The sequence below is a fragment of the Eptesicus fuscus genome, chromosome 4 (genome assembly GCF_027574615.1).
Source record: "Eptesicus fuscus isolate TK198812 chromosome 4, DD_ASM_mEF_20220401, whole genome shotgun sequence".
Taxonomy (NCBI): domain Eukaryota; kingdom Metazoa; phylum Chordata; class Mammalia; order Chiroptera; family Vespertilionidae; genus Eptesicus; species Eptesicus fuscus.
In genome coordinates, this window is record NC_072476.1 from 68,787,048 (window position 1) to 68,812,376 (window position 25,329).

Below are 25,329 nucleotides of genomic sequence, written 5' to 3' on the forward strand. Positions count from 1 at the left end.
GAGGGAGGAGGAGGTCTGTCAGTCTCGCGCGTTGCCTGGGCGAAGGGGGCGGAGCTTTGGCGTGGAGCGGCCAATAGTGGGGGTGGCTGCGTGGGTCGCCATGGGGACGGGGCTGTTCCCGAGGAGGCTGTGATGGGTTGACAGGTGCGTGACAGTGGGAGCTGCTCTCGGCACAAGCATGTACGGCAAAGGCAAGAGTAACAGCAGCGCCGTCCCGTCCGACAGCCAGGCCCGGGAGAAGTAAGTGTCTCCGCTTCTCACCCACCTCCGCCTGCACACGCGCGCACACACATGCACGCACTCGCGCACTCTCTGGGAGACCTACCGATACACAGACACTCTCCGCCGGGGGAGAGCCGGGGGTGGGCTGGCAGGGGGAGGGGTACGCGATCTGGGGGCATGCGGTGCGGGGGGCGGCTGTCTCCTAAGGTGCTCTTCTCGGGGCGGCGGCCGCGGGGGGCTGCGGGTGGGAGGGAGGGAGGGAGTTGGGGGGCGGCGGCGGTGCTGGTGGAGAGGATGGAAACTTGTTTGGGTGATCGAGGGAAATAACCCGTGGGTTCACCTCCTTACAAAGTAACTTTAGAACTGGGGTCCGGGGCTACAGCGATCCGAAGCGCTGCCGGGGGTCGTGGGGAAGGCGGGAGGGGGCGGCTGCTTGGAGGAGGGCGCGTGGTGGGGGATCGTGGGTGTTTGGAGGGACGGGCTGGGGTCGGGCGGACCGAGCGAGGGGCGCCGCCGCGGGGGCTCGGGCGCCGGGGTTCTGGGCTGGGAGTGCCGGGCGAGACGAGGGCGGCGGTGCCGGGCGCGCGGCGGGCGGAAGCCTGGCGCGGAGCGGCCGAGCAGGGCCCCGCGGGGCGCGGAGACGCGCTCGGGGCGCGGAGGGCGTGTGCGGGTGTGGGTCGTCTGGTGGGCGTGGGGGCTTTCCCCGGCCCCGGGAGGGACGCCGCGCCCGCCGCTGCCGCACCTCCGCGAGCTGGGGCGGGGGCGGTGGGCGCCAGGGGCGCCGATGAAGTTTGGGAGTCTGAGCAGGACCGAGTTCCCGGGGAGGAAAAGTGTGCTGGCGATGAGCGGGATCTGCCGGAGTAGGCTTGCTTTTCTTGCCTCTCAACTGGCGGCCACTGGCGAACTTTTTTTGGGGGGGAGACTTGCTGCTTTCCAATTATCTGGGGACTGCGGTGGCCCGGGCGGCCGGCGGGGCGGGGGTCGCGGGGAGCGCGGAGGGGGCGTTGTGTAAGCGGCGGCAGCCGGCGCGCGGAGGGTTGTGTGCGGTGGGCAGGGGGCACGGGTCCGAAAAGGCGTTTTCGGGAAGGGGGAAGAGTGGACGTGGGAAGGAGTTTGTTTGGTTGGGTTGTGAGGCGGGGATACAGGTGTTAACTTCGGTGGGAGCCCAGAGGAGGCTGGCGAGAAAAGCGCCCCTTCGCCCGGGATGCCGCCGTCAGGGCACACGGCCACGCAGGGCTGTCTGCTGCTCGTCTCTGGGACTTGTAACGGCGGTTTGGTTGTTGGCTAAAAAAACGAGAGCGAATGGTGACTGTGATCACTGAGGAAGACACCCCTCTTTTTGTGTGTGCAGCCGACCCTTGGTTCCTGGTAACCAACCACTTCCACTCGGAGGGTGAGGCTTTACCTCGTCACTGACTGTGCTCTCTCCCTTCCCCAGGGGGTCCAGACTGGGGAAGAGTCTGAGACCATCTCCCCAAAAGCTACTTGGGTTACCTTGCGCACGGACATAGCTGCATAAATCAAAAGGCCAATGCGCAGGTTTCCCTGTTTGCTTTAGGCAGTTAATACAGCCTTCTCCTGAAAGTTTCTTGTGCCCTAGGGATGGGAACATTTCCTAATCCTCGTGCTGGCAGCAGCACACACAATCCCCAGAGGATTTGGGGGTGGCAGGCCTTGATGTAGCAAAACAACAACAACAAAAAATTAACGCAGGGATGCTGATTTTTTGTTGTTGTTGTTTATTTTCCCCAAAGGTATTTTCTGAGGAGGCACATTCAGGAGCTTATTGCTGTGACAAGGAATGTGTCACAGACAGCATCATAGCCTGGTTTAGAAACAGCAGTTACTGGAATCAAAGTTTTGAAACAGCCTAATTTGTGTGCATCCTTTGGTTGTAATATGTCTGATAAAATAAAAGCATTTAGAGGAGGATGTTTTAATGATTACAGAGCATATGGGATTGAAGCAATTGAAATATGTTGCTGTATAATCTTATTTGTTTTGAGGGTGGTTGAATTTGAGAATAAAAGTAATTTTAAATTTTAGTTGGATTCCCAGGAATGGCTGAATTTAATCTGTATCATGATAACTTTTTAAATTGTTAAAAAAAAATTAGTATCTGAGATACTTCATGAGGAAGTTGGACCTGGTGTGTCTGGTCCTTTGTAGTTCTAATTCTGTGATTCTTTCATGAAAACAAATCATGGCCACGCTTGCTGTCAGATCTACCAAACTGAACACCAAGTAACATCTCTTTCTTGTAAGCAAAGTAGTGGAAGTTCTGCTAGATGGTGCTATTAGATTTAAATATATGTCTTCCATTCATTGTAATTGGCATCAGGAACCTCCACTGGCTCTCCTTATGAACTAAATATAGGTGAAGAGGCCACTTTTGGAACATTGACAATGGCTGTTCTGAGTTAATTATTGCATTAATTACTAGGTGAGTATTGTTGAATCTAAGACAATGCTGAGGTAGATTTTATTTTACAGAATAAACTAATTTTCATTTTGGTGGGAGAGTTGATCTGATTGCTCAGTTTCCCCATCATATTTACTTGGGATATTAATGGCACTGTTCTGCAACAATGTACTAACTTCTGAAGATAGTAATCTTGAGTTGTCTTTGAAATGGATGTCACCAGATTTAAAACAAAAAAAAAATTTAAATATATTTTGTATTGATTTCAGAGAGGAAGGGAGATGGAGAGAGAGATAGAAACATCCGTTGGCCCTCTCCAGCAACCTCCTACTGGGGATAGAGCCCACAACCTGGGCATGTGCCCTGACTGGAATTGAACTATGACCTCCTGGTTCATAGGTCGATGCTCAACCACTGAGCCACACTGGCTGGACTAGACAAACTTTTTTTAAGGTGGCAAATTAAAAAGGTACCTGAGCAAAAAATACTCTTTCAGTAAGCAAATTAGAATTGTTCTGATCTTAAAAATCACAGAAGTAATTTTTTTTCAGTAATAAATATGTAAATATTTATCTTGCTTTAATAAAAAACATTCTGAAAAAGGAGTCATTATGAATAGTGGTATTCACATAAACTAAATATATTAGTTTTATAATCTATCAAGAAATGTGTTTTTTAACAAGAGTTCAGATCTTGTCAGCACTTGTCAGATCTACCAAACTAAACACCAAGTAACAAGGTAGCTGACAAGTGCTTACCTGTGTTATTATATCTTTGCTTTCTCTTTCATTAAGAAGTCACCATTAGAATATTTGAAATTAAGTTGTAGGTTTTACATATTTTTTAGTAATTTTGGTATATAGTTCTGAACATAAAAATGGCATAGGGAATATAGTCAGTAATATCATAATAACTATGTATGGTAACCGGTGATTGCTAGACTTACGGAGGGATCACTGCATAAGGTATATAAATGTCTAATTACTATGTTGTACACCTGAAACTAATATAATATTGTAAGGCAACTATAATTAGAAAATAAACTTAAAAAATGGCCAGTCAAGTTAATTACTTATTTTATTGTTTTAAAAACCAGACAGATCAAGTCTATACAAAGGTTTGGATTAGGCTTAATTATAGAGGGAATGATTGAGAATCCTTGGAGGGAGGTGGGATATTTGTATAGAAATTTAAATTCTAATCTTGTTAGGTTATTTCTCCCTTTAGCAGGCTTTTTTTTTTTTTTTTTTTTTTTGCACAGACACAGTTGTAATTAAGTAATTATATAATTGGTTGTTTAATGTCTAGTCTCTAAAATGTAAGTTTCTTGAGGGCAAAGGATGATAATTCAAATTTCTTCTCTGAAGTATCCTTGATATTTAGGGTAGTGCCTTCATACGTCAATAGCACCAAATAAATATTTGAATAAATGAAGATACTAGACTCAAAGGAATTTTTTACAATGTGAAAAAAAATCTTTTGACCTCCAAAATGACCTCCAAAATAAGGACTTTAAAAGTTTGAGTTCCACATTCTGTAGCTTAATTGTATTTCAAAAATAGCCAATAAAGGCAAAACAATAATTATTACTTGTCATTCTACATGCCACAGCTGCTGTGGTCAGCGTTTTATGTATATTTTCTCCAATTCTCCCATTAAAGAAAAAAGATAGTGATTTTTTTATCCATTAAAGAAAAAGAAAAGTAACTTGCTCCTTACCTGGGTTTCTAACAAAGATTTCTTTAATTTTAGAACCTGTGGTTGAAACTGAAAGATATAATTTTTTCTGTTTACCAGATTGGCTTCCTGATCTAGGGTAGGATGCTATAGATTTAGGGAACAGCATTACATAATCATATATAAGAGACTTTAAAGACTTGATCAGATGTGCAGACTTAACCATTTGTTAACCCTGATGCTTATACCCTTCATTTTGATGGATGGCAGATGTATGTGTGGTTTGGGAAGGCACAGAATTTTTTTTTTTAATTTCTTTATTGATTAAGGTATCACATATTTGTCCTCATCCCCCCATTCCCATCCCACACCCCTCCCCACGGATGCCCCCACCCCCCTGTTGTCCTTAACCATTGGTTAGGCTCATATGCATGCACACAAGTCCTTTGGTTGATCTCTCCCCTTTACCCCCACCCTCCCCTACCCTCCCTCTGAGGCCCAACAGTCTGATCCATGCCTCCTTGTTTCTGGGTCTGTTCTTGTTCATCAGTCTATGTTGTTCATTATTTCCCCTAGATGAGTGAGATCATGAAGGCACAGAATTTTTAGGGGTGAAAGTTGGAAGCCTAGATAGTGAAGACTTTTTGTTTATTCAGATTTTTTCTTCTAGGATAATTCCAGTGCAAGGAGGATATTTCCTCCAAAATGCTAAACAACTTTTATCTAATATGACATCTTGGTTGTGAGAGTTTTTCTTTGGATTGCTCTCTTTTTTACTATTTTAGAAGAATCCCCCGCCCCCAATGAGTTTTTGAAGGAACAAACCTAAAGAAAAGAAAATGAGTAAGATGTTAAGAGTTAAATTCTAGCATTCTTTATCTGGGTACTTATATTGACTCTTAGGAAAGGGGTTAATATTGTAATGTATTTTTCATTACAAAAAGAAGAAAGAAAATGAGAGGTTTATTCCCACACTTTAGCGCTAGTTTGCCCTATAAAACCAATTCCGGATGAAAATAAATCATTAAATTTTAGTTGCTCTGTAGTAGTGAACCACATGTGTCTTTTCATCTTCAGTTACTACTAGAAAATAGAATTATTTTGTTTTAAAATTAAAACATACAATTTAGGGCTGGCAGCGGAATACATAGATTGCAGTTTATTAACATTTCACCCCAACAGTTTAGAGTTGAAAGTAAAATTTGGGAAAAATATACTTTAAATTTAGAATCTTCTTTCTTCCATAGAGATCATAACTGTTATGTTAATTGGTACATAGCATTGAGGATTAATGTACTAGATTTAAGAGATATGATACTACTGCTGGGTATATATAATTTAAAAATATGTATTGAAGATAATTATAATTTTATTATGGAGTACATGGGAATATTCTCTACTATTGTGCACTATTGTGTATATTCTCTATTATTGCTTTGATAATGGATGGGAATTATATGAAATATTTGCATGCTAGTGACATGTTGGTTAGTAATATGTGAGCCTTTGTAAATGTATGCTAAAATATTACTTTTATTAGTAACTTATTGTTTCCCCAAGGAAGGATTTAAAGTAGCATTGGAGCAACAGAATAAGATATATTGGAGGATATATCTGAAGAGAATTTGGAATAAAAAAATCAGTGGTTATATTTAGATTTTAAACTTTGCTTATCAGATTTTATATATATTTTACATATGCAACATTGATCACGTAAGGTTTTGTTCACATCCTATATAATAAAAGGCTAATATGCAAATTGACCGAACAGCAAACAACCGGTCGCTATGACGCACACTGACCAGGGCGCAGACGCTCAATGCAGAAGCTGCCCCCTGGTGGTCAGTGCACTCCCACAGGGGGAGCACCACTCAGCCAGAAGCCCTGAGCCAGGCTCATGGTGGTGAGCATAGCAGCAGTGGCGGGAGCCTCTCCCACCTCTGCAGCAGCGCTAAGGATGTCCAACTGGCAGCTTAGGCCCGCTCCCCTGGGGAGCGGGCCTAAGCCACCAGTCAGACATCCCCCAAGGGCTCCTGGATTGCAAGAGGGTTGCTGAGGGACACCCCTCCCCCCCCCCCCGAGTGCATGAATTTCGTGCACCGGACCTCTAGTATGTCTATAACAATATGAGTAGGACTGTGAGATTCACTTGACTATTATAGTAAAACCCATAGAGTCTACAAAAAGTGATCCGAAGGGTGGTCCACTCATTTTCTGTAATGTTAGAGAAATAGTAGAGGCTATTTTTACTTGCCTTAAACTATATTCATTGTGTGAGGACATTGAAAAATGGGTGAAAAATGGTTCACTCAGGGAAGAAAAGAGTTTTTCCAGGCAACTTTTCATAGTCCTGCAGCTGCCCAAATTTATCAGTATGGTTGGTCATAATAGGAAACACAGTTTTTGTCAAAGTTGGTTAATAGTTAAAGATTTTGAAAAGTAAAGCTAATAATGTTTTTGTAATATGGACAGGACCAAAATTTATCTGTACTCAGAAGACCCTGGACAGTTCCAGTGCAATGGAGGATGTTGTTAATCCTCACCTGAGGATATTTTGCCATTGATAGACAGAGTGGAAGGAAGGGGGAGAGTAGAGAGACACATTTATTGGTTTTGTTGCCTCCGCAGGCTCAGGGAGGGGCTGGAGCCTGCAATCAAGGAAAATGCCCCTGACCTGAATCGAACCTGGGACCCTTCAGTCCCCAGGCTGATGCTCTTATCCATTGAGCCAAACTGGCTAGGGCCAATGGAGGATTTAATATTTGTTCCCTCTTCTTCGTCTCTTCTTTAATAATGACAGAACAACCCTAATATTGTACTTTAAGAATTTTGATTATTCTAGGTTATGTAGGCCTGTAAACAGCTTTCTGACAGTAATGAACTATTATAGCATCTTAAATCACAATTTAGCTGGAGTGAGCTTGAACCAATAACCTGGAGGTCTCCAATTTTGATCTTCTGTATTAATTTTTCTTCATGGCATATCAAATAAGTAGTTTGGCATAGAAAACAATATGGAAATGAAGTATAACAGTTACTCTTTTTTTCTGCTTTAAAATATTTTTTGTAATTGTAGGTATTAATATAGTATAGTTTTAATTACTAAAATAGTTTTCATTTTTGATTAATATAATCTAAGCCATATTAAAATAGTGTTGGAATATTTATGAAGGTAAGAACGGAAGGTAAGATGAAAATTTATATATGGCTTAGTCCATGTAAGTGAAGAGAGGAGTTGACGCTAAAAACAGCTTCTCCCCTGATATTCATATGGTTATTTTTTCATTAGTGATCTGATATTTGCCTTGGTTCTCCTTTTTGTTTTTTTTCCACTTTAAATTTGAGAAAGAACCAAGAGCTACTGATAGAAGAAAGCCAGGTAAACATATTATTTTTTAAATGATTTTATTTACACAGGATTAAAATGAATGTTTTCTGTAAAATAACAAAATTCTAACTACTACATAAAGAGCTTGTGGAGTTTTGTCATAGAAGGTTATTGTTTAACAGTAACAATAACAACAATGTTATCATTTGAGTATTTTGTTTATATTTGGTCTTTACTTGCATTGTTTCATTTAATCCCCTTAAGAATCCACTAGACTGTAGGTACTATTTTCTGTTAATGTTACAGAACAAACAGAAGCTTAAGAGTTTATGATGTTTTTGGCTGCAGGTATCAAATCAGGAGATAGAAAATGGCTTAATTGATCAGGTTCTAAAAATAAATCTCACATAACAGGATGCCTGGAAGAGGTAGTTTGGTAGTTGATTCAGTGAATCAAGTGCATCCAGGGTTCAGGATCAGTTTCTCTGCAGTCCTCATGGTTTCCCTCTCAACATCCCTGCATCAGATTCCCAGCATCATTTTCTCATACAACCAAGTATAAAGGCAGGGAGAAGGGCAAGGTTCTTCCTTCTTCATGTTTCACAATCGGCAAGGAAATCCTTTTCTTGAAGTTGCTTAGCAGATATCTTCTTATGCCTTATTGAAGAGAACTGCCATTCCCTCCCCTAAACCAATTACCAGCAAAAGGTTACCATAATTGGTTTAAATCAGTCATCCTTCATCCTCTGGGCTGGAAACATTGCTCCCTTGTACCTGAACAAAACTGGGGCTACTTGGCAAAGATGTATCTTGAGGATACGTTGAGAATAAAATGGGTCCCCGCTCTAATGAAACTTATTTTCAATTTTCAAGGAGAAACGTAAATAAATGTAGTCGGCAATTTCAGATAGTTAGAAGTACTGTAAAAGTAATGAAGTAGGGTGATGTAATTTAAAGAGTGCCTGGGAGGCTAGGTAGTCAGGGGAAGGTTCTTAGAGAGGGAACCATTTATGCAGAACCCTGAGTAATATTGAAAGAATCAGTTATGAGAAGATTTGGAGTTAAAACATTTCAGGCAGGTTTAAAGTACCATTGAGGAAACCTCTCAGCATCAGCATAATTGCTCAGGTATATATAAAATACTGTATGAAATAAGTTTGGATGATAAGCTATATTTCCTGGGGCCTGGTTTTGGTTTTTACTGAGGAATTGGGTGAGGGGTCTAGTTTACCTGGGTTTTCCTAGATAATAAGGTTGTCTATCTCTTATCTCCCAAACAGTTGTTCCTAACTAGGACAGTGGGACATGTGGGTTTTATAATAATGTTGGCTATAGAAATAGGTAAGATTTATTGAACACTTAAAGCCTATTGGGTTCACAAAGGATGGTACAACTGGCATAAAATTGCCCAAATTGGATTAGACTCTCATACTGTGTGCTCTCACAGCAACCTCTACTCTTCCTTATGTCATATCTATCATATATTAATGCATTACTTGTGTGATCTTTTAATGTCTTATTTCCCAATTAGATTGGAAGCTCCCTGAGGAGAAGAACCATAGTGTTGTTTTCTCCAGTATATTCCCACTGATTCGCATAGTGCTTGGAATTCAGATTAGGTATTTGTGGAATAAATGAATTGAAGATTCACTACAGGGTATCACTATATCTAGCTCATTTTCTCCCCAGTATTTCTAATATTTGGTACCAGAATTAATGTATAATCTCTAAGAAATGTTTTCTGTAATATAGGCACTTAATCTCCCTGTGAACTTTAGGATAACAGATTACCTAATTGTTTTACTATGAAATATGTGTATATCCTATATAATAAAAGCCTAATGTGCTAAGTGTCCGGTCATCCATTCAACCAATCAAAGCATAATATGCTAATGATATGCTAAGGCTGCTCAACGGCTCACTATGACATGCACTGACCACTGCGGGGAGACGCTCCGACTGTTAGGTTAGCTTGCTACTGGGGTCCGGCAGTCGGGACTGAGTGAGACGGGCTGGACATGCTCTGGAGCCCTCCCATGAGGACCACAGATACTGAGAAATCACTGTAAACAGAGGCTAGCTGGTCAATCTCCTGCGTCCCTCCCTGGCTGGTCAGTGCACTGGTGGGGTCCATGTGCCCTCTTGCAATCCGGGACCCCTCGGGGATGTCACAGAGCCAGTTTCAGCCTGATCCTGCAGGCCAGGCCAAGGGACCCCACTGGTGCACAAATTCATGCACCAGGCCTCTAGTTTTAATATAAATTTGTATTAGAATCTTTTAACAAATTTAATAATGAAATTTTACTTTATAGTTTCAAGATTTATTTAAATCTCACAATGATCTTGTGAGTTTGGTGAAAATTGACTACAGAGATTTATAAGTGGAAATAGATTTACCTAGAGAGGGTACTAGGGATACTATGTGGCAGAGCTGAATCATATTAAGATTATTTTCGGTTCTGAGGTCAGTGTTTCTTTCATTATACTACAGCTGCCTCTTTTAAAATGAGAGATTCATGCATATATAGCTTAAGTAGGCAGAATCATGAATTCAATGGTAGTTAAAAGTTTGTACCAATACTTGGATTAAATAGAAAGTATTGCTATAGTGTGCATTAAGCACAAGTCTATACAATTACTTAACTCCTAAATATGCTATATCATAAATAAAGTCTGGTTTTTGTTCGAAATCCTTGTGCTTTTGTTATATAAGTTAATTGGTTTGGGATTTGGGGTAGTTGGGATTTCAAATTTGTGAAGGCTCAGGCTAATTTTGATCAATGAACTATTCTCTATTTCTTACCAATTAGCTTCAATTTGGAGAGTTGGGATAAGGGTTGGGAAAGGAAAGGATTGTTTTTCCTTTTGTACCTCTTTCCAATATAGAATCTTGGTATGGATTATTGATAGAATATTCTTTTTGTTTGTTTTTGTAATGGTAAAATATATATAACATAAAATTTATCATTTAAGCCATTTTTAGGTATACATTTCAGTGGCATTAAGTACATTCACATTATTGTGCAACCATCCCCATCTATCTATAGAAGTTTTTCATCTTCCCAAACTGAAACTCTTTATCTGTTAAATAATAACTCCCCGTTTCCCTTTTCCCAAGCCCTTGGGAACTACCATTCTAGTTTCTGTCACAATGAATTTGACTATTCTAGATACCTTGTATAAATGGAATTATACAGTGTTTGTCTTTTTGTGTTTGGCTTCTTTTCTTTCTTAATCCCTCTAGCAACTTCATATGACTCCATTGCTCATTTAAGCTATCTTGCCTCAGTGTATTTCATTGCTTATTGTGGGATAAAAGCAATGGGAGTTGTGAGGCTGGGGAGTGGGAAGGGAATGCGTGGATAGTTCCACTTTTAGTTGGGGCGAGAGGCAATAGAAAAGAGAGGTTAAAGAAAAAGGTTAAGGAAAACATTTACAGCTGCTAATAAGTTGGGCAGAATGACAGCAACCAAAAATGCTCCACAAATAGTTCCAAATTCTTTAGCTGGTATCTGAGACTTAAGAACTTGGATGCAATGTTTGTCAGATAGGAGCTCAGATTACCATTTCAGGTAGAGCTGTTTCTTCCTTCTTTCTGTATCTAGAGGCAAAGTTATCTGACATACATTATTTCAGTTGGTGAATTTTAGAGTCAGAAATCAAAAGAAAAGGAATATATAATGTCTAGGAAAAAACTTTCTCCTTCAATTATGAGTCTCCTATAATTATTGTCTCTTCCAACCAACATATGGCCTATTATTTTTTTGTTTATTTGTTTTTGGACTAGGGCATCTGGAAAATTCCATGTGGTCCATGAGCAATAGTATAACCATATTGAATCTATTACATAGTCATTTCTGTAGTACTGACTATTAGAAAAAAATAGAAACAATTCCTTAGTTTTATTTTTTCATTCATTTGTTGTTTATAATTGGATTGAAATTATGTGATGATTATACTTTATCAGTGCATTTAAGCAATAGCTATTAGGAAGCTATTAAAGGTATTTCAATATGCATTTTTAAACCCTGAATTAAACAGATATATTTTTTTATTTAGAAATATAGTAGTGGAAAAACCTGAGTGAGGTTTCTTACCATAAAATACATTATATACACATAGGCACACACACACACACACACACACACACACACACACACACACACGTGTTTGTGTGTATATATTGGGAATAATTTGCAAGTAGTTTAACCTGGGGAATGAGTTACTAATTCATTTTGAATTCAAATTGGTACTAGGTCAATTATGTAAGTGAGTTGGACTTAGGTATAAATTTAGGGCTAGAAAGATTAGGGTATAGGCATGTTTTTATTAAAACTTTAAAGGCTGTTGATGCTTTTCTGTGAGATGGGGATATTAATAAGATCATACTATAAGCAAGCACTGGCAACAATGCTGCGAGTTGACCAAGTGTTTCTGTGTATCAGATCCTCAGCAAGATAGCTTCCTTAAAAGGGTAGTTGGAGAGAGTTTAATAAAGGTATGTGCAGGATTAAAACCAACAAGGGATGGAGGAACACCGAGGAATTAGCATCAAGGGAAGAGTTACCTGCCTTAGATCTGCAGGAGAAAAGGGAGAGGGCAGTTAACCAGGATCCAGTGAGCACTGTGGTCTTTGCAGAAATGTCACCCTCCGGGGGCTGTGGTTTTATGAAGAGGACCACAGATACTGAGAAATCACTGTAAACAGAGGCTGGAGGCCTAGCAAAGAGGGGATCTTCTTTCCTTTCCTGCCCGTTCATCAGCTGAAGCCTCCTTTCTGTAGAACCCAACTGGGAGCCAGAGGGCAAGGGAGCCAGGATGACATACTCTGTAGCTGCAGATCAGCCTCCCAGATCTGAGCAGGGCAGAAGTGTAGGGAGTAGATATGGCAGGGCCAGTGGAGAATATATAGGAAAATGTTTTTTTAATGTTTAAAAAATTTGAAACCAAGTCTTCTACTTCTTTGTATTGAATGAATGGCCTGAGAAAATAGTGTTTTTAAGTTGGGTTTTGTCAAAATAGCATTTAAAATTAGTTTAAAAAAACCCACTTAACTATCTACAAAAGCCTAAGCGACCGAGATGACTGGATGACCGGCCGGTAGCTATGATACGCACTCACCACCAGGGGGCAGACACTCAATGCAGGAGCTGCCCCCTGGTGGTCAGTGCGCTCCCACAGCCAACCTCCCACGGTCTCTTTCCCCCAGCTGATGGGGGCCGGCCAATCTCCCACTCCACCCTGGCCAGCAGGCCCCGATCGGCCCCCATTGGGACTAGGCGAGACAGCCCCAATCGCCGGCCAGGCCGAGGGGTCCCACCTGTGCATGAATTTGTGCACCGGGCCTCTAGTCTAATGATAATGTAAATTTGTATGCATTTTATGAAGTGGGGATAATATTCCTTCTGCTTTCTGCTGTCTTCTCATTCCTTTATTTGTTTAAGAAATATTAACTGTCCCTCTTATGTCTGCCTTCGTTGAGCCCTCTTGAGCTGAGATATGAATAACACAGCAGTCTCTGCCCATTGGGAGCTCACTATCCAGAAGGGGCTCACCACCAGTGATTATCACACTGGCTAACAAAGCACTATAATGATATGCACAAAGTGCTATGGGAGTTGTGAAAAAGGGTGTTGAATCCAGCCTAGGGCTACGGTAGTCTCAGGAGCTATTTCTAAGAGGATATTTATTAAATAAGGAATAAGAATTAGCCGAATTAGGTGGGGGGCAAGTAAAGAGTATTCTAGGAGAGAAAAATACAGCAACACGGATGCATCAAAGAGTATGGCATAGATGGTGAACTGCAAGAAAGTTGGTACGGCTGGATGTGCTGTAAGGGATAAACCTGGCAAGTTAGATAGGAACTATTTTGAGAATAACCTTGAGTGGCCTGGGGGATAAGTAATTTTAAGCAGATAAGTGACATCTTCTGAGGTGTAATTTAGAAAAAAATCATTCTGGAAGTAATATGTAGGGTGGGGTAAAGGGGGAGACAGATATGTTAGGAAGCCATTGTAATAAGTAAGCTACTGTAGTAGTACATCATTTTTCTACACCACTGGCAGCCCCGTGGCTGTCTTAGGATGTGGAGTACATAGGACTTGGTAGCCTAAATGTGGAAATCAGGCTTTCTGAGATGCTGTAATTGTGGGTAGAAGTTTCAGTCTTAGGCTTCAAGGGACTGCAGAGGAAGGACAGATAGGTGTAAGGAGGAAGATGAGTTCAGTTTGAGGTGCCACTCAGACCTAGAGATGGAGCACTCTGAGAGGAAATTGGGTATGTGGTTTTTAAGCTGGGGTGTGGAGGAAGTGTGTCTAGGCTGGAGATACAGAATTGAGAAGGAAGGGGGAAAAGAGATAATATTTGTAAGCAGAAGGTACCTGTGTGCCAGGCACCTTGTTTGGAAGTTACTTTACTCTTTACAGTGCTATGAAGTAGCTGTTATCATCTGCATTTTAATGATATCGGCTCCATTTTAATGATGAGAAAACAAAAGCTTTAATAGGATAAGTAACTTGGCCAAGTAACACATGTCAGACCTGGAATCTGAACTGAAGTTTAGCTCATTCTTTCTCCCTTTTAAAAAAATAACTTGCCCTGGTCAGTGTGGCTCTGTTGGTTGGAGCATCGTTCATACACTGAAAGGTGGCAGGTTCCATCCCTGGTTGGGGCATGTATAGAGGCAATCAGTTGATGTTCTCTCTCACATCACTGTCTCTCTCTCTCTCTCTCTCTCTCTCTCTCTCTCTCTCTCTCTCTCTCCCCTCTCCCCCCTCTCCCTCTCTCCCCCTCTCCCTCTCCCTCTCCCTCTCCCTCTCCCTCTCCCTCTCCCTCTCCCTCTCCCTCTCCCTCTCCTTCTCCCTCTCCCTCTCCCTCTCCCTCTCCCTCTCTCTCTCCCTCTCCCCTCTTCCTCTCTCTAAAAATCAATGAAAAACATATCCTGGAGTGAGGATTAAAAAAAAATCAAATAATCCTAACATAAAAAATAACTTTATTGAAGTATGAAATTTACTAGAGTATAGAGAAAAGTGTACATATCATAAGTCTATAGACTGAATCTTCACTAACTGAACACACCAGTGTAACCAAGCACCCACATCAAGAAAAAGAACATTACCAACACTCCAGAAGCTGCACACATGCTATGCCCTCCTACCTCCCCAACTTTAAGCAACATAGACTAGTTAATGTGTCTTACTCATTATGTATGGCCCACTTTTCTTTGCTTGTCTATCATTTGAAGCCCTGAGATGGGAGTGAAGTCATCTTTATGGGAATGAATGTCAAGGGAGAAAGTGTGAAGACTTAAAGATGGGACTTTGAGGAATACTTAAGGGGTTGGTGGAAGAAGAATTTGAGATTGAGACCGAAAAGGAACACTAGGGAGATACGAAGGAAACTTGTAAGGGGATTGGCATCACAGAAGTCAAGGAAGGGGACTTTTTAGACTGAGAGATCATTTGTGACCACAGGGAGGACAGTTTCAGTGGCGTGGACCCACGCTAACATGCAGTGCTTTCTGGAGCTGGCTATCAGGCAAGGAAGTGGAGACATCACATGTGGACAGCCTCCACTTGGGAAAAAAGCACAGAGAGAAGACTAACTAGAAGAGGATATAATTTTTTACTTGGGTAATTTTGAATGAGGTGGAGCATTAGTTGGGAAACACTGTTTGGTTTTATCATCTTATAAAGAGGTTTTGTCAATTACTTTGAACCTTTTTTTTTTAAATTAAAGATGACAGTACTGGAATGCTCTAGGGAACATGGAAGGGAAAAAGAATGCAGGAGGTAAAGGTGGTTTTAGCTTTAGTAGATGGGCTTAGAAAGTGACTGTGAGTTTTTAAAAATTATTTTTAGGATGAGGTAAGATACTTTGGTGGGGTTACATTGCTAGCTTTTGTCAACTGTTTATTAAAAGCTTTTATGACTCATAGGCGATTGGGATAAAGGGGACATTTTCAAATGATGATTGGGAAATGACTTTGGAATAGTTGAAAAGCTTAATAGCTGTCTACTCTGGCTACCAATCAGTAGCACATAACTTAAAGCAAAAATCTAGTGGGAAAGTATTTTAAAAATCTCTCCTGGTTAGCATACTTTAACTCCTTCCTGTAGAGCAAACATGTCAAACTCAAAGGCTAACACGGGTCTAATAAACAAAGTTTAAGTTTAAGTGGGCCGCAAAAAAACAAAAGCTTAATTTTTCATAGAAACGAAGGTTTATTTCGATAGAGATATGCTGAATACAAAGGGCTGCAATAAATTAGTAATCGTTAATGTAAAATAATAGAACATTTTAATAAAAATTAATATTTTTCTTGAACATTAACTTACCAGACACTGAATAACTGCACAAATTAATAAGCATAATGCAAATCTATCTTTCTTGTTCTCCGAAAGCGAAATATTTCCTGTTGCGCACAGCATACAAGTCAGTACAAGACTAACGACATGGCAATTGGCTGCTAAAATATTCGCTGCTATGCTGCTAGTATTAGTGGAGAGAAATGGTGCACCTGTGCATAAGGTGCGTAAGGGAAATGAATGTAACACGATTGTAGTAATCAGTCATTAGCGAACGTTGTAGTTCATTATTAATAATTATGTATAACAGGATATTGTAAAAAAAGATGCTATGAAATTTTTATTAAAATGTTTCTTACATACCATTATATTGGCTGGGCCACAAAAATATTCATTGTGGGCTGCATGTGGCCTGCAGGCTGAGAGTTTCACATGCTTGCTGTAGAGTATCTTTAAATTTCCTTCCTGCTTTTTAAATTGATAGAAGGGATAAATGAGAATACTTGAGTAAAACCCCTATTAATAGTGCAGAATATTACTCTTTAAAATACTTTTTATAAAGTAGATACTGTTTGAGTCTCTTTATGTACTAGAGGCCCAGTGCACAAATTCGTGCACACTGAAAGGAAATTAATTAGAAGAAATATTTTAGAGGCCAGGACCGCGGGAGGGCTCCAGGGTGTGTCTATCCCGTCTTGCCCAGTCCCCATCAGGGCCGATCAGTGCCTGCCAGCCAAGTACGACCGCGGGAGGTTGGCCGGCCAGGGAGGGACTGTGGGAGGGCTCCAAGGCATGTCCAGCCCATCTCACCCAGTCCCGATCGGCTGGACCCCAGCAGGAAGCTAACCTACAAGTTGGAGTGTCTACCCCCTGGTGATTAGTGCACGTCATAGCAACTGGTCAAGTGGTTGACCAAACAGTTGACCAAATAGACACTTAGCATATTAGGCTTTTATGTATATAGATTCTAGAAAGTGCAAACTAATTTTTGTTAACAGAAAGCAGATCAGTGGTTGCCTGGAGGCATAGTGGGAGGGGCCAGAGAGGGTTGGGAAGGAGAGATTACAAAAGCTTCCGGGGTGATGGATTTGTTCATAATCATGATTGTGATGATGGTTTCATGGATGTATACACATTTCAAAATGTATCAAAGTACATACTTTGCTATGTGCAATGTATGATTGCATGTTTATAAAGCTGTTCTTAAAAATAGTTATTATTTAAGTAGTAAATATTCAAAGTAAAAAAATTTAAAATACAAATAAAGTGATGAAAATTCTGACTTTTCTATATTCACACCTGTATGTAAAGTTTTTGATATTATTTATAAAGAAAAACATTAAACCACCTGACTAAAAAGTACCCTTTTAAGTAAGAGGGGGGAAGGCAACAAAATATAACATTTATGAACATTTGTCATTTTCCAAGTTCCTAGTAAATCCCCCTCCTTCAGACACAAAAGCTTAAAAACAACAACTTTTAAAATCATTTGCTTATTTCACTCTGCCAGGCACTGTATAAGTCAATGGAGATAGAGCAGTGAGCAAGATAAACCCTGCTAGAGAAGTAAACATGACATAGGGAACAGTTTGTGCTTGGGAGAGTCTAGAAGAGAGAGATGTCATCCTTTCTAGAAACAGAAACTCGGAAGCGATTTAGTTGTGTGTATGTTTGGGGAGGGATGATTTTGGAAGATGGTAGAAGCTATTTCTTTCTTATCATTTGTTAAAAAGTATATTTGAATTAAAATCTTTTAAAGTATAAGTTAGAATGAGTCCTATGTAACATTATTAATGGCATATTTGCCCTTTACATAAATCTCATGACTGTTTTATTAGAGCTTCAAAATGTAACTGACAGGGTCAGGGTTATTATTTACTTTTTGTCATATAGTTATAAAAGGCAATAAATTAAGTTTTGTCAGTATATATTTAATATAATTTGCAATATCCAGCATGAGATGAATTAACTAAAGTTTGCAACCGCTACTGTTCTAAGCAAAATTTGTTAAGTACTTTCATTTGATCATTAGTTTAATATGCTTATATTCATTTCAAATCAACAATGAGGAGCATGTGCAGGTCAATTTGATTTTTCTCTTGGGAACTTGAGTAAAGTGGCATTTATTTGAAAAATCTTCCAATAAGGGCAGTGGTTTTTATTTTATTTATTTATTTATTTATTTTTTTACAATATACAAAATAAATCTATTACCAGATTGTAGATACAAAATAATTAGACATTTACATGCAATAAACATTAATATTTCAAGAAAAATTATTTTAAATATAATAATATTATGTGCAATAAACCTTGATATTTCAAGAAAAATTTTAAATATATTATTACAAAAACTGTACTAACATAGTATAATATCACAAAAGTTGTAGGAAATATTAAAAACCTGCAAGTAACAGGATTACTTCTATCTATACTAATAAAAGCCTAGGTGGTCCTCATGCCCTCACGTGATGCCCTCACATCATCACAAGATGGCCACCACAAGCTGGCCACCACAAGAAGGCCACCACAAGATGGCCGGCAGGGGCGGGAAGTTGTGGACAATCAAGCCAGCAGGGGAGGGAAGTTGGGGGCAAACAGGTCAGCAGGGGAGGCCAGTTGGGGAAAACCAGGCCTGCAGAGGAGGGCAGTTGGGGGTGACCAGGCCTGCAGGGGAGGGCAGTTGGGGACAACGAGGCTGGCAGGGGAGGGCAGTTGGGGGCAATTGGGCAGCCAGGGGAGCAGTTAGGCGTCAATCAGGCCAGCAGGGGAGCAGTTAGGGGGTGACCGGGTTGGCAGGCAGAAGCAGTTAGGGGCAATCAGGCAGGCAAGCAGGCAGGCGGTTAGGAGCCAGCAGTCTCAGATTGGAGAGGGTGCAGGCTGGGCTGAGGGACCCCCTTCCCCCCCCCCCCCCCCCCCCCATGCACGAATATCATGCACCAGGCCTCTAGTATATTATAAAAATATTTTTTTCCTCTGGCTCTGTTTTTGGTCATCAGTTTATGTTGTTCATTATATTCCACAAATGAGATCATGTGATATTTATCTTTTTCTGACTGGCTTATTTCACTTAGCACAATGCTCTCTAGGTCCATACATGCTGTTGCAAATGGTAAGAGTTCCTTCTTTTTACACCAGTGTAGTATTCCATTGTGTAGATGTACCACCATTTTTTAATCCACTCATCTGCTGATGGGCACTTAGGCTGTTTCCAAATCTTAACTATTGTAATTTGTGCTGCTATGAACATAGGGGTGCATATATCCTTTCTGATTGGTGTTTCTGATTTCTTGAGATATACTCCCAGAAGTGGGATTACTGGGTCAAATGGGAGTTCCATTTTAATTTTTTGAGGAATCTCCATACTGTTTTCCACAGTGGCTGCTCCAGTCTGCATTTCCACCAGCAGTGCACGAGGGTTCCTTTTTCTCCACATCCTTGCCAGCACTTGTCGTTTGTTGATTTGTTGATGATAGCCATTCTGACAGGTGTGAGATGGTACCTCATTGTTGTTTTGATTTGCATCTCTGGGATGATTAGCGACTTTGAGCATGTTTTCATATGTCTCTTGGCCTTCTGTATGTCTTCTTTAGAAAAGTGTCTATTTAGGGCCTTTGCCCATTTTTTTATTGGATTGTTTATCTTCCTTTTGTTAAGTTGTATGAGTTCCCTGTAAATGTTGGATATTAAACTCTTATTGGAGATAACATTGGCAAATATGTTTTCCCATGCAGTGGGCTTTCTTGTTTTGTTGATGGTTTCTTTTGCTATGCAGAAGCTTTTCATTTTGATGCAGTCCCCATTTGTTTATTTTTTCCTTAGTTTCCATTGTCTTAGGAGCTGTATCAATAAAGATATTACTACAATATGTCTGATATTTTGCTGCCTATGGATTCCTCTAAGATTCTAATGGTTTCCTGTCTTACATTTAAGTCCTTTATCCATTTTGAGTTTATTTTTGTGTATGGTGTATATTGGTGTTCTAGTTTCATTTTTTTTGCATGTATCTGTCCAATTTCCCTAACACCATTTATTGAAGAGACTGTCTTGACTCCAATGTATGTTCTTGCCTCCTTTGTCAAATATTAATTGAGCATAATGGCTTGGGTCGATTTCTGGGTTCTCTGTTCTGTTCCACTGGTCTATATGTCTGTTCTTGTGCCAGTATCAGGCAGTTGTGAGAACAGTGGCTTTGTAATACAGCTTAATATCTGGTATTGTGATCCCTCCAACTTTGTTCTTCTTTCTCAGGATTGTTGCATGCTATTCAGGGTCTTTTTTTATTCCATATGAATTTTTGGAGAGTTTGTTCTAGGTCTGTAAAATATGTCATTGGCATTTTAATGGGGATTGCATTGAATCTATAGATTGCTTTGGGTAGTATGGACATTTTAATATGTTGATTCTACCAGTCCATGAACATGGTATATTCTTCTATTTGTGTCTTCCTCTATTTCTTTTTCTCAACATCCTGTAGTTTTCCCAGGACAGGTCTTTTACCTCCTTAGTTAAGTTTATTCCTAGGTATCTTAATTTTTTTGCTGCAATGGTAAATGGGATTTTTTATTTTATTTTTATTTTTTAGTTTCTCTTTTTGTGAGTTCATTATTGGGGTATAAAAAAGCCATAGATTTCTGGATGTTAATTTTGTATCTTGCTACATTGCCGAATTCATTTATTAAGTCTGGTAGTTTTTTTTATGGAGTCTTTAGGGTTTTCTATGTACAATACCATGTCATCTGTGAATAATGACAGTTTTACTTCTTCTTTTTTTATTTGGATGCCTTTTATTTCTTCTTCTTGTCTGATCTTTATGGCTAGCACTTCCAGTGCTATGTCGAACAGGAGTGGTGAAAGTAGGTATCCCTGTCTTGTTCCTGTTCTTAGGGGAAATGCTTTTAGTGTTTTCCCATTGAGTATGATGTTGGCTGTAGATTTGTCATATATGGCCTTTATTATATTGAGATATGCTTCCTCTATTCCCACTTTGCTGAGAGTTTTTATCAAAAATGGGTGTTGGATTTTGTCAAATGCTTTTTCTGCATCTATTGATATGATCATGTGATTTTTGTCTTTCAATTTGTTTATGTGATGTATCACATTTATTGATTTGTGAATATGATGCCAGCCTTGCATCTCTGGAATAAATCCAACTTGATCATGGTGTATGATCTTTTTAATATATTGCTGGATGCAATTTGCTAATATTTTGTTGAGGATTTTGGCATCTATGTTCATTAGGGATATTGGCCTATAATTCTCTTTCTTTGTAGTGTCTTTATCTGTTTTTGGAATTAGGATAATGCTGGCCTCATTAAAAGAGTTTGGAATTGTTCCTTCCTCTAGGATTTTCTGAAATAGTTTGAGGAGTACAGGTGTTCTCTGAATGTTTGGCAAAACTCCCCTGTGAAGCTGTCTGGACCTGGGCTTTTCTTTGGTGGGAGTTTTTTGATTACTGGTTCTATCTCATCAGTTGTTATTGGCCTATTCAGGTTTTTTCATTCCTCCTAATTCAGTTTTGGGAGATTATATTTGTCTAGGAATTTGTCTATTTTATCCACATTGTCCAGGTTGTTGGCATATAGTTGTTCATAGTATTTTCTTACAATCCTTTGTATTTCTGTTGGTGTTGGTGGTTACTTCTCCACTTTCATTTCTGATTTTATTTATTTGGGTCCTCTCTTTGTTTCTTGATGAGTCTGGCTAACAGTTTATCAATTTTGTTTATCCTTTCAAAGAACCAGCTCTTGGTTTCATTGATTTTTTTGTATTGTTTTTTTAGTCTCTATATTATTTATTTTTGCTCTAATCTTTATTATTTCCTTCCTTCAACTTACTCTGGGCTTTTCTTGTTGTTCTCTTTCTAGTTCTTTAAGTAGTAGGGCTAAATAGTTTATTGCTCATTTTTCTTGTTGTTTTTTGAGGTATGCTTGTAGTGCTATGAACTTCCCTCTCAGGACTGCTTTTGCTATGTCCCAGAGATTTTGGGTTGTTGTGTGTTCATTTCCATTTGTTTCCAGGAAGTGTTTTATATCTTTCTTGATCTCGTTGGTAACCCATTTATTGTTTAACCTTTTGCACTCGGATGTCAAAATTAAAATTACTCTTTGAATGTATCAATAATTTGAAATATAAAAAAGTCCAAATAAATAAGTTTGTATGAAAAGAAACTCCAGTTTTTTATTCTACTGCCATGCTTTGTAAAATCTGGGGTATTTAAAAAATTAAATCCCAAGTAGAATAAAGGAATTGAGAAAAAAGCAAGAGAGTGCAAAGGGTTAATAAATGCTATTTAGCCTCTATGTGTTTGAATGTTTTGGGGTGTTTTTACTGTAATTGATTTCTAATTTTATTCCACTGGGATCTGAGAAGATTCTTGATGTGATTTCAATCTTCTTGAACTTGTAGACTTGTTTTGTGTACTAACATATGATCTATCTTTGTCATTCTTAATAATTTTTTAATGAGGGGCTATGCATTAAGTGGCTAGTCCTGTGTACAGGCCATGATGGGCATGTTGAGAAGGGACTGGCGAGGTTCTTAGAAAGAGGAAAGTATAGGGACTATCAGAAAATGCAGCTGAAAAGGTAGAAAGGGGCCAGATCATGACCATGTGCAGTTCAAGTTAAGGTGAGTGGACTTTATCCTGGAGCTCATGGGCGCCAGGCAGAGTAGCAGGCTCAGATGTGCCCACCTGTCTTTCCGAGGCTTGTGTGCTGCTAGAACCCACAGTCAAGGGCACATTGCAGGTTCAATTCCTGAAAAACCAATCAATGTGTCTCACATCTATGTTTCTCTCTCTCTCTCTCTCTCTCTGCTAGAGTTGCAGTTTCATCTGGAGAAGCAGTGATTGCAATGACCTAGCTTTTCCTGATTCTCTAGACAATCTCCAGCACTGAAGCTCCTTGCTTTAGGTGCTCCTAAAAATATTCACTGAGCATCTACTCAGCACTGGGTACTTGTCAGTGAACGAAGCAAATGTGGTCCTTGCCATCCTGAAGCCTGGAATCAGAGTAAAAAGACCAGCATCTCATGACCAGGCATGCCTGCACATTCTGTATACATTTTTCAAGGGCAATGGTCTTGATATTAGTTGTAAAATAACCAATTATTGATTGGAGAGGCAGTGATGGTACTGCTTAAGTATCATACCATCTTTAAATGTTTTCCATATAAATACTTCTTAAAAATAGAAAAGTCTTTCTACTTAACAAATTCATGAGGCTTAATAAGTCAATTTTCCTTTGCTGGCCATTGTCTATATGGTGTGTACTGACAATTTGTTTATATATGTATATATTTCTCATCTGTTTTGCTTATCTTCTTGGCAAGGCTAGGAGCTTTGGAATGTATACTAATTATGTATATTTTATAGTAGCCTACTGTCATTTAGAATGAAGTCAAGGGAGGGAGATATTTGTGTCAAACTGAAAACAAAAACCAAGATGAAAAATATATTATTTTAGGTTTGCAGACCTTTAAAATATTAAAGTTTGCTTAGAGATACTTTATGTTGTCTATTTTATCACATTTTTCTTAGTTATTAATATGGAAGTGATCTAACAAATTAAAGTAAACAATGACCTTTTTAAATCTATGTATTTTTAAAAATTATAAAAGGCAAAGAAATAGGTATAGGTTGTTATTACTTTTCCATATCACCCACCAACTCATTTAAGTAGCTTTAACCCAAATAAAATAAGGGTCTTAACTCTAAATTCTAATAAAAAGACATCCTTTTGTCCATTTACTTTAGGTATTGGTGATATAACATGCACATTTTCTGATGGCTCTATGGTTACATTTGATTTTTTCCAAATGGCAATACTGCTGATGTTTGAAAATTTTTCAGATTTTCTTTCTTTTTACAGGGCAGAGAATAGTTTCACATCAGTTTTTTTTTTTTTTATCGTCGCCTAAGGATATGATATGTTTATTGGTGAGAGAGAGAGAGAGAGAGAGAGAGAGAGAGAGAGAGAGAGAGGAATATGGATGTGAGAGAGAAACAATTGGTTGTATCCTGTATGCATCCCCACCAGGGATGGAACCTGAAACCTAGATATGTGCCATGACCAGGAATTGAACCCACAGCCTTTTGCTGTACAGGTTGACGCTCCAATCAGATGAGCCACACGGCCAGGGCTCTTTTTAAAAAAGGTATGTTTTTTTAAATTTACTGATTTTAGAGAGAAAAAAACATTGATTTATTGTTCCACTTATTTATGCATTCATTGGTTGATTCTTGTATGTGCCCATACCAGGGATTGAACCCACAATCTTGGCATATTGGGTTGATGCTCTAACCAACTGAGCTACTCAGCCAGGGCTAGTTTCAGATCTTTTGTTGTTGTTAATCCTCAGCCCAGGATATTTTTCCCAATAATTTTTAGTGAGAGTGGAAGGGAGGAGAGAGAGAGAGAGAGAGAGAGAGAGAGAGAGAGAGAGAGAGAGAGAGAGAGAGAGAGAAACATAGATGTGAGACACATTGATTGGTTTTTCAGGAATTGAACCTGCAACCCAGGTATGTGCCCTTGACTGGAATCGAACCCTCAACCCTTCTGTGTGCGGGCCAGTGCTCTAGCCACTGAGCCATGCAGGCCAGGGCTAATTTCATATCTTTTTTAATGCATGGAAATGTAACAAGTTGAAATAAGTACTATTTAATGTTCAGGGCCCTACTTAGATAAAAATAGCCATTATGACAGGCTTATGGGAGATTTTGCAGTTTCCTAAATTACATAGCTATAGGCAAGTACTCTCTAATTGTGACATTTGGCCAGATCAAGGTGAGTTAATATAGGAAGAGAAAAAGGATTCAGTGACATTTAGGGTTAATAATTTCTTAGATTTCCTAACAGATATGATCTGTCAACAAGTTGGAGGACTATAATGGACAATTCTTGGGCCTGTTTGATATTAAGTAATCTAATCTAGATAGATGATAATAAATTCACATTATATGAAATATATAGTTTATCAGTGACAGTACTTAAGTGTTAAGTCTAAAGAGTTTCTACCTGTGTGGCTATAATAGAGTGTTTCTGACCCTTTTCTTCCAGCTGTTGATGTATTGATGGGGATCCCTACCGCCATAAATTACTATGACTAAGGGCGACTCACTTTTCTGATGTTTGAAAGTCATGGGAGCCCTCTCTATTTCCACTATATTTGTTTATTGCTATATGACTTGTTCTCTTCTCTGGCTGACTTTCAAGTTATATTTCCATTTATTAGAATCCTGAGATTGTTGGGCCTTCCTATTTTTTTTTTCCCTATTGATTATCGACAGTATTTTATCTTGCTGATTGACATTTAAATGAGCTTAATAAGACCTGTATCTATTATTGGGGGATTCTGGGCATATTTATTTTGTT

General features: G+C 39.5%; 1 protein-coding gene across 10 annotated transcripts in view; it reads left to right on the forward strand.

The window, feature by feature from the left end:
• Window positions 1-25,329, forward strand: part of SSBP2 (single stranded DNA binding protein 2) — a 221,967-nt gene continuing 196,638 nt past the window's right edge. For 3 of the 10 annotated variants that reach the window (XM_054715106.1, XM_054715107.1, XM_054715109.1), the window contains exon 1: window positions 1-240. In XM_054715106.1, the coding sequence (XP_054571081.1) occupies window positions 179-240 (62 nt within the window). In that variant the 5' untranslated portion in view covers window positions 1-178. The remainder of the gene's footprint in view (window positions 241-25,329) is intronic. The other 7 variants (XM_008161996.3, XM_008161998.3, XM_054715110.1 and 4 more) reach the window with 4 other exon arrangements.